Genomic DNA, 18880 nt, shown 5'->3' with positions numbered 1-18880 from the left:
ATGTCCTAATTAGTGAAATAGTTCATAAGGGTTTTTAACCTCACTGGTGCACGAAATCGAAGTTAATATTTACAGTCTAATCTTACCAACTCGCAGTAATTAGCACTTAGCCTTTTACACTATTGTTTTTTAGCACTTATTACACTTTCACAATCCAGTTCGAAGGACCAAACATGTTAAAACTACACTTTAAAACCCAAAAATTTATTAAAAGAAACAGCGAGAGAACAATTTTGCTTAATCACTAACGTCAAATCTGATTTTTCTCATCCACCCTCATTTGACTTTTATTAATAAAAACGGGTAGTTAAGTAAATGTTGCTAGTTGAATGAATGGAACCAGATTTGGATATTTTGCCTTAAACAGTAAGTATGTTATGCTTATGCTTAAAAATATTTTAATTTTGGGGTCATACACAGGGTTAACTGACGTCTCTCTTTATAGTCTAGTGGACAAACCCAAAGACGTTAAAGTCGAGTCCCAAGGACCTTAAAGTAGGTTTCATTTTGTTGATTAGCTGTATAAATCATAACCACACAATCTGTTGACTAGTTAATTAGTTATTGTCCACAGGAGAGACAATTTTGGTATAAAATCTGTGTATGAGTAGTATTTTATTTAGAACTAGCTTTTGCATACGAGCTAAAGTAGATGGCGCGTTCTACCTTGTGGCAACTAAGTTATCCAGCCCTAACGTTTGACATAACACTTAAGTCTCCGTACAGCGCGATCCAATATTTTGCACTAGGTACTTTTATAGTCAGTATATTTTTGATACTTAGATGTAAAAGTAATTCTACAAACTTCATACGTGTCTAATATTTTCAGCAAAGAATGACGCTGTCATTCCAGAAGAGGTACTGTCTACTCGTGAATAACTTTGTTTCTAAATTTCATTTAATGAACCATCAATATAAATCCGAATTTGCTGCTATGGTAAGTAAAAATGCATTTTAATGCTAAAAGTAAATGTTTTCATTATAAAGATCCTACTTATTATTATTTCAGGATTGTTTAAATATTGAGTTTCATAATTGGTTCCTTGTCCAGTACTTACGTAATCATTCTTTAGGCATAGGCGATATGGAGCATATACAATTTGAAATTATTAGGTTGTTGCATAATTATTTTCCCACTTTGGAATACAACTGTTTTTTTTGGAATAATTATTTATTGAAACAATTAATCGACAATATAATCACCATCATTATCTAGAACATGTAACCATCTGCTAGTCAATGTTTCAATACCTTTAGCCCAAAATGAAAGTGGCTGAGAGACAAAGAAGTTGGCAAGGTAATTTTTTGGGTCGCCGGAATTTTCGAATTTCTTTTTACGAAGATGCCGTTTCAAAGCCCGAAAAAGATGATAGTCGGAAGATGCTAGATCAGGGCTATAAGGTGGATGAGGTATCGTTGTGTCCAACCGAGCTCCTCTAGAAATTTACAGGTCGTTTTCGCCGTATGTGGTCTTGCATTATCATGAAGTAATGAACGAGTGTGAAGTTAGCAGCCTAAAGTTATCTGCCTATGATAACCCGACCTAATAAAGAAGTCGAGTTTTATAAATTATACAAAACAGTAAAATATACGGTTTCAAGGTCAGGGACAAACCTAAAAAGCAAATAATGACTTTTCTGATGTCCTGGCTAAATGGCTGAGATAAAATAGGAAAAATATTGCAACAATTACATAGGCAGCTAACTTCACAAAAGGCAGCCTTACAAATACGATCAAATTTCCACATGAAGCTGTCTAGATTACACTTTGTGTTTGGTACCAATAGAACCGCCTTGTTACCAGTTATAAACGAGGTAAGAATGATCAAGATTAAAAGAACATGACTACCCCAAACTGACTGAAAATACATATCTGCCTAAGTAAAAATGTAAATTTTCTGGAATTTCCACATGAAGCTGTCTAGATTACACTTTCTGTTTGACACCAATAGAATCGCCTTGTGACCAGTTATAAACGACGTAAGTTTCATAAACTTTGAAAGAAAATGACTAGCCCAAACTGACTGAAAATACATATCTGCCTAAGTAAAAATGACAATTTCCTGCAATTTCCACATAAAGCTGTCTAGATTACACTTTGTGTTTAGTACCATTAGAACCGCCTTGTTACCAGTTGTAAACACGGTAAGAAAGATCAAGATTAAAAGAACATGACTACTCCAAACTGACTGAAAATACATATCTGCCTAAGTAAAAATGTAAATTTTGAGGAATTTTCACATGAAGCTGTCTAGATTACACTTTGTGTTTGATACCAATAGAATCGCCTTGTTACCAGTTATAAACGAGGTAAGTTTCATAAACATTGAAAGAAAATGACTAGCCCAAACTGACTGAAAATACATATCTGCCTAAGTAAAAATTACAATTTTCCGTAATTTCCACATAAAGCTGTCTAGATTACACTTTGTGTTTAGTACCATTAGAACCGCCTTGTTACCAGTTGTAAACAAGGTAAAAATAATCAAGTTTAAAAGAACATGACTACCCCAAACTGACTGAAAATACATATCTGCCTAAGTAAAAATGTAAGTTTTCTGGAATTTCCACATGAAGCTGTCTAGATTACACTTTGTGTTTGATACCAATAGAATCGCCTTGTTGCCAGTTATAAACTAGGTAAGTTTCATAAACTTTGAAAGAAAATGACTAGCCCAAACTGACTGAAAATACATATCTGCCTAAGTAAAAATTACAATATTCCGTAATTTCCACATAAAGCTGTATAGATTACACTTTGTATTTAGTACCACTAGAACCGCCTTGTTACTGGTTGTAAACAAGGTAAGAATGATCAAGATTAAAAGAACATGACTACCCCAAACTGACTGAAAATACATATCTGCCTAAGTAAAAATGTAAATTTTCTGTAATTTCCACATGAAGCTGTCTAGATTACACTTTCTGTTTGCAACCAATAGAATCGCCTTGTGACCAGTTATAAACGAGGTAAGTTTCATAAACTTTGAAAGAAAATGAATAGCCCTAACTGACTGAAAATACATATCTGCCTAAGTAAAAATGTCAATTTCCTGCAATTTCCACATAAAGCTGCCTAGATTACACTTTGTGTTTAATGCCATTAGAACCGCCTTGTTACCAGTTGTAAACACGGTAAGAAAGATCAAGATTAAAAGAACACGACTACTCCAAACTGACTTAAAATACATATCTGCCTAAGTAAAAATGTAAATTTTGAGGAATTTTCACATGAAGCTGTCTAGATTACACTTTGTGTTTGATACCAATAGAATCGCCTTGTTACCAGTTATAAACGAGGTAAGTTTCATAAACTTTGAAAGAAAATGACTAGCCCAAACTGACTGAAAATACATATCTGCCTAAGTAAAAATTACAACATTCCGTAATTTCCACATAAAGCTGTCTAGATTACACTTTGTGTTTAGTACCATTAGAACCGCCTTGTTACCAGTTGTAAACAAGGTAAAAATTATCAAGATTAAAAGAACATGACTACCCCAAACTGACTGAAAATACATATCTGCCTAAGTAAAAATGTAAATTTTGAGGAATTTTCACATGAAGCTGTCTAGATTACACTTTGTGTTTGATACCAATAGAATCGCCTTGTTACCAGTTATAAACGAGGTAAGTTTCATAAACTTTGAAAGAAAATGACTAGCCCAAACTGACTGAAAATACATATCTGCCTAAGTAAAAATTACAACATTCCGTAATGTCCACATAAAGCTGTCTAGATTACACTTTGTGTTTAGTAACATTAGAACCGCCTTGTTACCAGTTGTAAACAAGGTAAAAATTATCAAGATTAAAAGAACATGACTACCCCAAACTGACTGAAAATACATATCTGCCTAAGTAAAAATGTAAATTTTCTGGAATTTCCACATGAAGCTGTCTAGATTACACTTTCTGTTTGATACCAATAGAATCGCCTTGTGACCAGTTATAAACGAGGTAAGTTTCATAAACTTTGAAAGAAAATGACTAGCCCAAACTGACTGAAAATACATATCTGCCTAAGTAAAAATGAAAATTTCCTGCAATTTCCACATAAAGCTGCCTAGATTACACTTTGTGTTTAGTACCATTAGAACCGCCTTGTTACCAGTTGTAAACACGGTAAGAAAGATCAAGATTAAAAGAACATGACTACTCCAAACTGACTGAAAATTCATATCTGCCTAAGTAAAAATGTAAATTTTGAGGAATTTTCACATGAAGCTGTCTAGATTACACTTTGTGTTTGATACCAATAGAATCGCCTTGTTACCAGTTATAAACGAGGTAAGTTTCATAAACATTGAAAGAAAATGACTAGCCCAAACTGACTGAAAATACATATCTGCCTAAGTAAAAATTACAATTTTCCGTAATATCCACATAAAGCTGTCTAGATTACACTTTGTGTTTAGTACCATTAGAACCGCCTTGTTACCAGTTGTAAACAAGGTAAAAATAATCAAGTTTAAAAGAACATGACTACCCCAAACTGACTGAAAATACATATCTGCCTAAGTAAAAATGTAAGTTTTCTGGAATTTCCACATGAAGCTGTCTAGATTACACTTTGTGTTTGATACCAATAGAATCGCCTTGTTGCCAGTTATAAACTAGGTAAGTTTCATAAACTTTGAAAGAAAATGACTAGCCCAAACTGACTGAAAATACATATCTGCCTAAGTAAAAATTACAATATTCCGTAATTTCCACATAAAGCTGTATAGATTACACTTTGTATTTAGTACCACTAGAACCGCCTTGTTACTGGTTGTAAACAAGGTAAGAATGATCAAGATTAAAAGAACATGACTACCCCAAACTGACTGAAAATACATATCTGCCTAAGTAAAAATGTAAATTTTCTGTAATTTCCACATGAAGCTGTCTAGATTACACTTTCTGTTTGCAACCAATAGAATCGCCTTGTGACCAGTTATAAACGAGGTAAGTTTCATAAACTTTGAAAGAAAATGAATAGCCCTAACTGACTGAAAATACATATCTGCCTAAGTAAAAATGTCAATTTCCTGCAATTTCCACATAAAGCTGCCTAGATTACACTTTGTGTTTAATACCATTAGAACCGCCTTGTTACCAGTTGTAAACACGGTAAGAAAGATCAAGATTAAAAGAACACGACTACTCCAAACTGACTTAAAATACATATCTGCCTAAGTAAAAATGTAAATTTTGAGGAATTTTCACATGAAGCTGTCTAGATTACACTTTGTGTTTGATACCAATAGAATCGCCTTGTTACCAGTTATAAACGAGGTAAGTTTCATAAACTTTGAAAGAAAATGACTACCCCAAACTGACCGAAAATACATATCTGCCTAAGTAAAAATGTAAATTTTGAGGAATTTTCACATGAAGCTGTCTAGATTACACTTTGTGTTTTATACCAATAGAATTGCCTTATTACCAGTTATAAACGAGGTAAGTTTCATAAACTTTGAAGGAAAATGACTAGCCCAAACTGACTGAAAATACATATCTGCCTAAGTAAAAATTACAATTTTCCGTAATTTCCACATAAAGCTGTCTAGATTACACTTTGTGTTTAGTACCATTAGAACCGCCTTGTTACCAATTGTAAACAAGGTAAAAATGATCACGATTAAAAGAACATGACTACCCCAAACTGTCTGAAAATACATATCTGCCTAGGTAAAAATGTAAATTTTCTGGAATTTCCACATGAAGCTGTCTAGATTACACTTTCTGTTTGATACCAATAGAATCGCCTTGTGACCAGTTATAAACGAGGTAAGTTTCATAAACTTTGAATGAAAATGACTAGTCCAAACTGACTGAAAATACCTATCTGCCTAAGTAAAAATGTCAATTTTCCGCAATTTCCACATAAAGCTGTCTAGATTACACTTTGGGTTTAGTACTATTAGAACCGCCATGTTATCAGTTGTAAACAAGGTAAAAATGATCAAGTTTAAAAGAACATGACTACCCCAAACTGACTGAAAATACATATCTGCCTAAGTAAAAATGTAAGTTTTCTGGAATTTCCACATGAAGCTGTCTAGATTACACTTTGTGTTTAGTACCAATAGAATCGCCTTGTTGCCAGTTATAAACGAGGTAAGTTTCATAAACTTTGAAAGAAAATGACTAGCCCAAACTGACTGAAAATACATATCTGCCTAAGTAAAAATTACAACATTCCGTAATTTCCACATAAAGCTGTATAGATTACACTTTGTGTTTAGTACCATTAGAACCGCCTTGTTACCAGTTGTAAACAAGTTAAAATTATCAAGATTAAAAGAACATGACTACCCCAAACTGACTGAAAATACATATCTGCCTAAGTAAAAATGTAAATTTTGAGGAATTTTCACATGAAGCTGTCTAGATTACACTTTGTGTTTGATACCAATAGAATCGCCTTGTTACCAGTTATAAACTAGGTAAGTTTCATAAACTTTGAAAGAAAATGACTAGCCCAAACTGACTGAAAATACATATCTGCCTAAGTAAAAATTACAATTTTCCGTAATTTCCACATAAAGCTGATTCGTCGCTCGTTGCTAGTTGAGAGTTGTTGTGTGTCATGCTCCCGATCATACTCACAAAATATAATAAACTAACTAAGTAAACTGAACTCTAATACAAGTGTGCTACAACATAAAGTAAGTCGAGAGGATTACAAACACCTGGCGGCTCGCTTATCAGTTGCTGCATAAACGGTACGCTAGTACAGAGTACGCTACGATGACAGATGAAACGGACAAGTTAAAAAGTGCGTTATCGGATAACAAATCTCGGTTGCAGCAACAACAATCAGATAACGGGTCTAATTCAGGTAACAGGAAGCGTAAACCCAACCCAGAGATGCAAGATTTGATGACCTTTAAACAGGATATTGGAGAACGGTTAGACGAGATTAAACAAAACCAAGATACACAAACCCAAAAGATTCAGGATTCTATCGATGCATTAAATGTACAAAACAAAGAGATCATGAAAACAAATTCGAACATAGAAAAGATTCTCTTAAGTACACAAAGCTTATACAAAGATCTAAAAGAGAAAGTTAATAATTTAGAAGGCGGGCATAGTGAAGCTGTGCTAAAAATTAATGCACTCGAAGAACAAGTTGAGGACATGCAAAGAGCCCAGCGCGTATCCACCTTAGAGATAAGAAATATGCCTGAAGTTGATAATGAAAATTTGGATGAAGTTTTACAAAAACTACATAATTCACTAGAAGTCTCAGTTTCTTCAGATCAGATTAAGCAAGTCCGGCGCATTAAAGCCAGTAAGAGTAAAGTGATTATCGTGGAATATCTTAACATTCGCGCGAGTGCCGCAGTATTAAAAGCATTAAAGGCCTACAATAAAACGCACAAAGAAGACAAGTATAATACTACGTGCCTCGACCTGCCGGGTAAGAAAACCCCTATATATATTAGCGAATCCTTAACACCGACTGCCAGGAAACTACACTTTCTTGCACGTGAACTGAGTAAGGACCATGGCTACCAGCACTGTTGGACTTCGATGGGACGCGTATTTGTTAAGTATACAGACGGAACTCCTCCCATTCAGATCAAGTCTGTCCAACAAGTAGAAGCTCTGAAAAAACCGACAGTTACTGAAGAAGCACCTGTGCAGTATGAACATGATCCTGTACCCGTTCAGATTGATTCTACGGATGAAGTGGAGGCTTCTAACACTGGTGAAATGTGACTATTTCTTGAAAACATTATGTATCGTAGGTTAATTTTATTAGTTCTTGCACATTTTTGTTTACTATTATTACTCACACAAGGCATAACTTCAATGTCTAAATTCGCACACATTAATACCCACTATACACAACCCCACATGCTCAATTATATCCTTGTTTTGCCATTTATAATTTTATGCTACATTGTATTCTGGGCCATGTATGCCACTGCTCCTTCAACAATACTTACTTATTTTTTCTTGGCATATTTCGATCATGTGTGACGTTGAAAAAATTTCTAGTGATATTGACAATAGTGTCAATATCGGGCAATCAGTGGCGCTGAGTGTCCCAGAGCAATGCAAAAGTGTCTTGGGTAATTCTAATGATTCGTTGAAGATTTTCACATTAAATATAAGAAGCATTAATCGGAATTTTAGTGACCTTCAAGTACTCCTTACTAGGCTAAATATTAATTATGACGTTATTGTGCTCACTGAATGTTGGCTGAATAAAAGTACGGTATTACCAAAATTACATAACTATCGGTCTTTTGCTACTAGTCGTAATTTTAACCAGAACGATGGCGTTGTTATATACGTTAAAGAAGATATGTTGTTTAACACAGTTGAACCTACTGAGAGTATAGAAGCTAACTGCCTAATAACTACGTTGGGTCTAGAGTATGCCATTATTTCTATATATAGACCACCTTCGTTCAGAATCTTAGACACTTTCATTAACGGCTTAGACAAAATACTGAGTAAACTGAAGCAAGTTAAAAACATAATTTTAATAGGGGATATAAATATTGATATTGGGGAGAATAAACAAGATAATTATGTATCCGATTACTTAGACATGTTGGCACTTAATGGTATCTTACCGGCCCACACCCTACCAACCAGATTTAATACCTGCCTGGATCATTGCCTTGTCAAAACTAAACTCCCAATAATAACTATAGTATGTGATACAACTACTACCGACCACTCATGTGTAATGACTTCACTCTCTAGTCGCCAACATCAGAAAGACAAAAAATTACATAGAATAAAGAAAATTGATTATGAAGCTGCAATGAAAGAACTTGAGTTAACAAACTGGGACGAAATGTTATTAAACAAGAATAGTAATGATGCGACTAACACTTTTATCTCTTACATGGCCAAAATTCTAAGTAAATATACCCAGTATGTAACGATTTCGCGTAGAAAACACAATATCAAGCCATGGATTACTCCAGGGCTAATAAGGTGTATGCGGAATAGGGACCATTTACATCTAAAATTGAAAAGGGACCCCAACAATATCATCTTAAAAATAACCTATCGTAGGTATCGTAACACATGCAATAACCTTCTCAATAATCTAAAAAGGGCTTATCAAAGACATCAAATTAAAACTAACTCGCGTAATGTTAAAAAACAATGGGAACTGATCAAGGGCATCTGTAATATAGATAATCAAGATAAAAACACCAATCTACTTAAACTGAAATCTAGCCCCTTAGAGTCGGTAAACTATGCTAATCAATATTTTACTGGTATCGGTAAAGAATTAGCCAATGAGATTCTTCACAATTCTCAATTATCTGAACAACAGAGAGCTAACTTAATAAAAATGACAAACTCCAATTCGAACTCTATGTTTTTGACACCTACGGATGATCGGGAAATCAAACAAATAATTTGCAACTTAAATTCGAGTTCAGCTACTGGTTGGGATGGAATCCCTTCAATTTTCCTAAAAATGGGTGCTACGGTAATTAGCAAACCATTGGCAAACATTTTTAATCGCTGTTTTCAGGAAGGGAAGTTTCCGGATGCTCTGAAGAAATCAGTAGTCATCCCAGTGTTCAAGTCGGGGGACAGAGACTGTATAACCAATTATAGACCAATTTCCTTGTTGCCATCACTATCTAAAGTAATCGAAAAACTTATAAACAATAGACTTAGATCACATTTGGAGAAAAATAATGTACTTTCGGCTAACCAATTTGGTTTCAGGGAACGTAAATCCACCAGTGATGCAGTTAAAAATGTAACTTCACATATAGTTGACCAAATTGACCATCACAAAAAGGTCTTAGGAATATTTCTTGATATAAAAAAGGCCTTTGATACAGTCTCTGTCCCCATTCTTCTCAAAAGGTTAGAAAGCATAGGTGTTCGAGGTCTTCCACTTCTACTACTAACCGATTACTTGTCAAATAGGACACAGGCTGTGAGAGTAGGGGAACTTCTTAGTTCGGAACAAAAGGTCAGTTATGGCGTTCCACAAGGCAGCGTCCTTGGACCTACCCTCTTTTTAATATATATTGACGAGCTGTGTCACCTTAAACTAACTAATGGTCAAATTGTAACGTTCGCTGACGACACAGCCCTAGTTTTCCAAGATAGTACTTGGTCTAAGTTGGCACAGACAGCACAACTAGGTTTTAATCAAGTAATCAAGTGGCTAGACTATAATCTCCTTACCTTAAATTCCTCTAAAACTAAGTATATCACATTTAGTATACGCAATAATACCCAGCCTACACCTGGTTTGATTACAATCAAAGCTCATTCGTGCTCACAGTTGATTGCGTGTACATGCTCTGTTATCCAAAGTACTGATTCTATAAAATACTTAGGCATTGAGTTAGATAAAAACCTGAATTGGAATAGACATATTACAAATCTAACAAACAGAGTTAGAAAGCTTATATATATTTTTAAGAATCTCCGACATGTCTGTGATGTTAAGTTGCTAACCACCATTTACTATGCACTTTGTCAATCAATAGCAAGTTATTGCATCACGGCATGGGGAGGTGCTGCAAAAACAACATTAATTACACTTGAGCGCGCTCAGCGTGCTGTTCTCAAAGTTATGACGTTCAAACCCTTTAGATATCCGACTCAGTCCATTTATAAAGATACGACGGTTCTAACTATAAGACAATCTTTTATAAAAAGTCTAATCCTAGCTCAACATAAAAACCTACCAGACCAACCTACTTCACGCCGTAGACTTGACATTGTTTATAATATCCCCGCATCTAGGACTGCGTTTTCACGGAAGTTTCAAAAAAATCTAGGTCCTAAACTGTACAATAGAATAAGTAAACACATCCAATTGCGTGACCGAAGTTTTTATGAATGTAAAAGACTATTAGACACATTTCTGAATACCCTTAGCTACGAAGACACAGAAAAATTATTAAAATAAATGGCAAAACACACATACCTACCTATCCATACACACGAACACACACACACACACATATACACTCGTATACATACACATACACAGTACATACTCAATTGCTAATATTATTTTTATTAAGTAAATAAATATCCAATTATAATTAAGGAATGCATCTGTATTGTTGCATACTCTACTTGTTTACGTTTAAGTTAACGCTTAGCAACATGCCGATGCCGCATGCTAGAAAGAATGCAAGTTACCGTCAGCTGTTTTTGTTTGTTCGTCTCATAAATGTATACGATTCAAATCTTATTTTCTCAGATTTTGGTAACAACTGTTATTTAACTTAAATTCTATGCAATAATATTATGTTTGCGGGTGACGAATCTTACTTCACCGTGATACAGTTTTAACTAGTACGGGGAGTAAAGGAATCATTCTTCTCATAATATAATGTATAACTTTGCAACTAAATTAGTCTTTACGTAGGTACCTAAATCAGACTGATGTATGTACCTCCCTACCTTAAATGTAACTTTTACTTGTTATTTTAGTTGTGTTATTGAAATAAAGAAATTTTATTATTATTATTATTATAAAGCTGTCTAGATTACACTTTGTGTTTAGTACCATTAGAACCGCGTTGTTACCAGTTGTAAACAAGGTAAAAATGATCAAGATTAAAAGAACATGACTACCCCAAACTGACTGAAAATACATATCTGCCTAAGTAAAAATGTAAATTTTCTGTAATTTCCACATGAAGCTGTCTAGATTACACTTTCTGTTTGATACCAATAGAATCGCCTTGTGACCAGTTATAAACGAGGTAAGTTTCATAAACTTTGAAAGAAAATGAATAGCCCTAACTGACTGAAAATACATATCTGCCTAAGTAAAAATGTCAATTTCCTGCAATTTCCACATAAAGCTGCCTAGATTACACTTTGGGTTTAATACCATTAGAACCGCCTTGTTACCAGTTGTAAACACGGTAAGAAAGATCAAGATTAAAAGAACACGACTACTCCAAACTGACTGAAAATACATATCTGCCTAAGTAAAAATGTAAATTTTGAGGAATTTTCACATGAAGCTGTCTAGATTACACTTTTTGTTTGATACCAATAGAATCGCCTTGTTACCAGTTATAAACGAGGTAAGTTTCATAAACTTTGAAAGAAAATGACTAGCCCAAACTGACTGAAAATACATATCTGCCTAAGTAAAAATTACAATTTTCCGTAATTTCCACATAAAGCTGTCTAGATTACACTTTGTGTTTAGTACCATTAGAACCGCCTTGTTACCAGTTGTAAACAAGGTAAAAATGATCACGATTAAAAGAACATGACTGCCCCAAACTGTCTGAAAATACATATCTGCCTAGGTAAAAATGTACATTTTCTGGAATTTCCACATGAAGCTGTCTAGATTACACTTTCTGTTTGATACCAATAGAATCGCCTTGTGACCAGTTATAAACGAGGTAAGTTTCATAAACTTTGAAAGAAAATGACTAGCCCAAACAGACTGAAAATACATATCTGCCTAAGTAAAAATGTCAATTTTCCGCAATTTCCACATAAAGCTGTCTAGATTACACTTTGGGTTTAGTACTATTAGAACCGCCGTGTTATCAGTTGTAAACAAGGTAAAAATGATCAAGTTTAAAAGAACATGAATACCCCAAACTGACTGAAAATACATATCTGCCTAAGTAAAAATGTAAGTTTTCTGGAATTTCCACATGAAGCTGTCTAGATTACACTTTGTGTTTAGTACCAATAGAATCGCCTTGTTGCCAGTTATAAACGAGGTAAGTTTCATAAATTTTGAAAGAAAATGACTAGCCCAAACTGACTGAAAATACATATCTGCCTAAGTAAAAATTACAACATTCCGTAATTTCCACATAAAGCTGTATAGATTACACTTTGTGTTTAGTACCATTAGAACCGCCTTGTTACCAGTTGTAAGCAAGGTAAAAATTATCAAGATTAAAAGAACATGACTACCCCAAACTGACTGAAAATACATATCTGCCTAAGTAAACATGTAAATTTTCTGGAATTTTCACATGAAGCTGTCTAGATTACACTTTGTGTTTGATACCAATAGAATCGCCTTGCGACCAGTTATAAACGAGGTAAGTTTCATAAACTTTGAAAGAAAATGACTAGCCCAAACTGACTGAAAATACATATCTGCCTAAGTAAAAATTACAATTTTCCGTAATTTCCATATAAAGCTGTCTAGATTACACTTTGTGTTTAGTACCATTAGAACCGCCTTATTACCAGTTGTAAACAAGGTAAAAATGATCAAGATTAAAAGAACATGACTACTCCAAACTGACTGAAAATACATATCTGCCTAAGTAAAAATGTAAATTTTCTGTAATTTCCACATGAAGCTGTCTAGATTACACTTTCTGTTTGATACCAATAGAATCGCCTTGTGACCAGTTATAAACGAGGTAAGTTTCATAAACTTTGAAAGAAAATGAATAGCCCTAACTGACTGAAAATACATATCTGCCTAAGTAAAAATGTCAATTTCCTGCAATTTCCACATAAAGCTGCCTAGATTACACTTTGTGTTTAATACCATTAGAACCGCCTTGTTACCAGTTGTAAACACGGTAAGAAAGATCAAGATTAAAAGAACATGACTACTCCAAACTGACTGAAAATACATATCTGCCTAAGTAAAAATGTAAATTTTGAGGAATTTTCACATGAAGCTGTCTAGATTACACTTTGTGTTTGATACCAATAGAAACGCCTTGTTACCAGTTAAAAACGAGGTAAGTTTCATAAACTTTGAAAGAAAATGACTAGCCCAAACTGACTGAAAATACATATCTGCCTAAGTAAAAATTACAACATTCCATAATTTCCACATAAAACTGTCTAGATTACACTTTGTGTTTAGTACCATTAGAACCGCCTAGTTACCAGTTGTAAACAAGGTAAAAATTATCAAGATTAAAAGAACATGATTACCCCAAACTGACTGAAAATACATATCTGCCTAAGTAAAAATGTAAATTTTGAGGAATTTTCACATGAAGCTGTCTAGATTACACTTTGTGTTTGATACCGATAGAATCGCCTTGTGACCAGTTATAAACGAGGTAAGTTTCATAAACTTTGAAAGAAAATGACTAGCCCAAACTGACTGAAAATACATATCTGCCTAAGTAAAAATTACAATTTTCCGTAATTTCCACATAAAGTTGTCTAGATTACACTTTGTGTTTAGTACCATTAGAACCGCCTTGTTACCAGTTGTAAACAAGGTAAAAATGATCACGATTAAAAGAACATGACTACCCCAAACTGTCTGAAAATACATATCTGCCTAGGTAAAAATGTAAATTTTCTGGAATTTCCACATGAAGCTGTCTAGATTACACTTTCTGTTTGATACCAATAGAATCGCCTTGTGACCAGTTATAAACGAGGTAAGTTTCATAAACTTTGAAAGAAAATGACTAGCCCAAACTGACTGAAAATACATATCTGCCTAATTAAAAATGTCAATTTCCTGCAATTTCCAAATAAAGCTGTCCAGATTACACTTTGTGCTTAATACCATTAAAACCGCCTTGTTACCAGTTGTAAACACGGTAAGAAAGATCAAGATTAAAAGAACATAACTACCCCAAACTGACTGAAAATACATATCTGCCTAAGTAAAAATATAAATTTTCTGGAATTTTCACATGAAGCTGTCTAGATTACACTTTGTGTTTGATACCAATAGAATCGCCTTGCGACCAGTTATAAACGAGGTAAGTTTCATAAACTTTGAAAGAAAATGACTTGCCCAAACTGACTGAAAATACATATCTGCCTAAGTAAAAATTACAATTTTCCGTAATTTCCACATAAAGCTGTCTAGATTACACTTTGTGTTTAATACCATTAGAACTGCCTTGTTACCAGTTGTAAAAACGGTAAGAAAGATCAAGATTAAAAGAACATGACTACTCCAAACTGACTGAAAATACATATCTGCCTAAGTAAAAATGTAAATTTTGAGGAATTTTCACATGAAGCTGTCTAGATTACACTTTGTGTTTGATACCAATAGAATCGCCTTGTTACCAGTTATAAACGAGGTAAGTTTCATAAACTTTGAAAGAAAATGACTAGCCCAAACTGACTAAAAATACATATCTTCCTAAGTAAAAATGTCAATTTTCCGCAATTTCCACATAAAGCAGTCTAGATTACACTTTGTGTTTAGTACTATTAGAACCGCCATGTTATCAGTTGTAAACAAGGTAAAAATAATCAAGTTTAAAAGAACATGACTACCCCAAACTGACTGAAAATACATATCTGCCTAAGTAAAAATGTAAGTTTTCTGGAATTTCCACACGAAGCTGTCTAGATTACACTTTGTGTTTAGTACCAATAGAATCGCCTTGTGACCAGTTATAAACGAGGTAAGTTTCATAAACTTTGAAAGAAAATGACTAGCCCAAACTGACTGAAAATACATATCTGCTTAAGTAAAAATGACAATTTTCTGCAATTTCCACATAAAGCTGTCTAGATTACACTTTGTGTTTAGTACCATTAGAACCGCCTTATTACCAGTTGTAAACAAGGTAAAAATGATCAAGATTAAAAGAACATGACTACCCCAAACTGACTGAAAATACAAATCTGCTAAGTAAAAATGTAAATTTTCTGGAATTTCCACATGAACCTGGCTAGATTACACTTTGTGTTTGACACCAATAGAATCGCCTTGTTGCCAGTTATAAACTAGGTAAGTTTCATAAACTTTGAAAGAAAAGGACTAGCCCAAACTGACTGAAAATACATATCTGCCTAAGTAAAAATTACAATTTTCCTTAATTTCCATATAAAGCTGTCTAGATTACACTTTGTGTTTAGTACCATTAGAACCGCCTTGTTACCAGTTGTAAACAAGGTAAAAATGATCACGATTAAAAGAACATGACTACCCCAAACTGTCTGAAAATACATATCTGCCTAGGTAAAAATGTAAATTTTGAGGAATTTTCACATGAAGCTGTCTAGATTACACTTTGTGTTTGATACCGATAGAATCGCCTTGTGACCAGTTATAAACGAGGTAAGTTTCATAAACTTTGAAAGAAAATGACTAGCCCAAACTGACTGAAAATACATATCTGCCTAAGTAAAAATTACAATTTTCCGTAATTTCCACATAAAGCTGTCTAGATTACACTTTGTGTTTAGTACCATTAGAACCGCCTTGTTACCAGTTGTAAACAAGGTAAAAATGATCACGATTAAAAGAACATGACTACCCCAAACTGTCTGAAAATACATATCTGCCTAGGTAAAAATGTAAATTTTCTGGAATTTCCACATGAAGCTGTCTAGATTACACTTTCTGTTTGATACCAATAGAATCGCCTTGTGACCAGTTATAAACGAGGTAAGTTTCATAAACTTTGAAAGAAAATGACTAGCCCAAACTGACTGAAAATACATATCTGCCTAAGTAAATATGTCAATTTTCCGCAATTTCCACATAAAGCAGTCTAGATTACACTTTGTGTTTAGTACTATTAGAACCGCCATGTTAGTTATAAACGAGGTAAGTTTCATAAACTTTGAAAGAAAATGACTAGCCCAAACTGACTGAAAATACATATCTGCCTAAGTAAAAATTAAAATTTTCCGTAATTTCCACATAAAGCTGTCTAGATTACACTTTGTGTTTAGTACCATTAGAACCGCCTTGTTACCAGTTGTAAACAAGGTAAAAATGATCAAGATTAAAAGAACATGACTACCCCAAACTGACTGAAAATACATATCTGCCTAAGTAAACATGTAAGTTTTCTGGAATTTTCACATGAAGCTGTCTAGGTTACACTTTGTGTTTGATACCAATAGAATCAGCTTATTACCAGTTATAAACGAGGTAAGTTTCATAAACTTTGAAAGAAAATGACTAGCCCAAACTGACTGAAAATACATATCTGCCTAAGTAAAAATTACAATTTTCCGTAATTTCCACATAAAGCTGTATAGATTACACTTTGTGTTTAGTACCATTAGAACCGCCTTATTACCAGTTGTAAACAAGGTAAAAATGATCAAGATTAAAAAAACATGACTACCCCAAACTGACTGAAAATACATATCTGCCTAAGTAAAAATGTAAGTTTTCGGGAATTTCCACATGAAGCTGTCTAGATTACACTTTTTGTTTAGTACCATTAGAACCGCCTTGTTACCAGTTGTAAACAAGGTAAAAATGATCAAGATTAAAAGAACATGACTACCCCAAACTGACTGAAAATACATATCTGCCTAAGTAAAAATGTAAATTTTCTGGAATTTCCACATGAAGCTGTCTAGATTACACTTTCTGTTTGATACCAATAGAATCGCCTTGTGACCAGTTATAAACGAGGTAAGTTTTATAAACTTTGAAAGAAAATGACTAGCCCAAACTGACTGAAAATATATATCTGCCTAAGTAAAAATGTCAATTTTCTGCAATTTCCACTTAAAGCTGTCTAGATTACACTTTGTGTTTAGTACCATTAGAACCGCCTTGTTACCAGTTGTAAACAAGGTAAAAATGATCAAGATTAAAAGAAAATGACTACCCCAAACTGACTGAAAATACATATCTGCCTAAGTAAAAATGTAAATTTTCTGGAATTTCCACATGAAGCTGTCTAGATTACACTTTCTGTTTGATACCAATAGAATCGCCTTGTGACCAGTTATAAACGAGGTAAGTTTCATAAACTTTGAAAGAAAATGACTAGCCCAAACTGACTGAAAATACATATCTGCTTAAGTAAAAATGACAATTTTCTGCAATTTCCACATAAAGCTGTCTAGATTACACTTTGTGTTTAGTACCATTAGAACCGCCTTATTACCAGTTGTAAACCATGTAAAAATGATCAAGATTAAAAGAACATGACTACCCCAAACTGACTGAAAATACAAATCTGCCTAAGTAAAAATGTAAATTTTCTGGAATTTCCACATGAACCTGTCTAGATTACACTTTGTGTTTGATACGAATAGAATCGCCTTATTGCCAGTTATAAACTAGGTAAGTTTTATAAACTTTGAAAGAAAATGACTAGCCCAAACTGACTGTAAATACATATCTGCCTAAGTAAAAATTACAATTTTCCGTAATTTCCACATAAAGCTGTCTAGATTACACTTTGTGTTTAGAACCATTAGAATCGCCTTGTTACCAGTTGTAAACGAGGTAAAAATGATCAAGATTAAAAGAACATGACTACCCCAAACTGACTGAAAATACATATCTGCCTAAGTAAAAATGTAATTTTTCTGGAATTTCCACATGAAGCTGTCTAGATTACACTTTCTGTTTGATACCAATAGAATCGCCTTGTTGCCAGTTATAAACGAGGTAAGTTTCATAAACTTTGAAAGAAAATGACTAGCCCTTACTGACTGAAAATACATATCTGCCTAATTAAAAATGTCAATTTCCTGCAATTTCCAAATAAAGTTGTCTAGATTACACTTTGTGTTTAATACCATTAGAACCGCCTTATTACCAGTTGTAAACACGGTAAGAAAGATCAAGATTAAAAGAACATAACTACCCCAAACTGAATGAAAATACATATCTGCCTAAGTAAAAATGTAAATTTTCTGGAATTTTCACATGAAGCTGTCTAGATTACACTTTGTGTTTGATACCAATAGAATCGCCTTGCGACCATTTATAAACGAGGTCAGTTTCATAAACTTTGAAAGAAAATGACTAGCCCAAACTGACTGAAAATACATATCTGCCTAAGTAAAAATTACAATTTTCCGTAATTTCCACATAAAGCTGTCTAGATTACACTTTGTGTTTAGTACCATTAGAACCGCCTTGTTACCAGTTGTAAACACGGTAAGAAAGATCAAGATAAAAAGAACATGACTACTCCAAACTGACTGAAAATACATATCTGCCTAAGTAAAAA

The 18880-nt window shown here is 33.8% G+C and overlaps 1 protein-coding gene across 3 annotated transcripts in view; it reads left to right on the top strand.

Moving 5' to 3' along the window:
• Positions 1-18880, top strand: part of LOC134804288 (uncharacterized) — a 42910-nt gene that overhangs the window by 7864 nt on the left and 16166 nt on the right. For 2 of the 3 annotated variants that reach the window (XM_063777287.1, XM_063777285.1), the window contains exon 3: positions 830-937. The exons of the other annotated variant lie outside the window; for it this stretch is intronic. In XM_063777287.1, coding sequence (XP_063633357.1) covers positions 830-937 — 108 coding nt within the window. The remainder of the gene's footprint in view (positions 1-829; positions 938-18880) is intronic. 3 annotated transcript variants of the gene reach the window in all.

Source organism: Cydia splendana, chromosome Z, assembly GCF_910591565.1.
Source record: "Cydia splendana chromosome Z, ilCydSple1.2, whole genome shotgun sequence".
Taxonomy (NCBI): Eukaryota; Metazoa; Arthropoda; class Insecta; order Lepidoptera; family Tortricidae; genus Cydia; species Cydia splendana.
The sequence above is the reverse complement of the archived record's forward strand: the minus strand, read 5'-3'. Positions and strand labels throughout refer to the sequence as shown.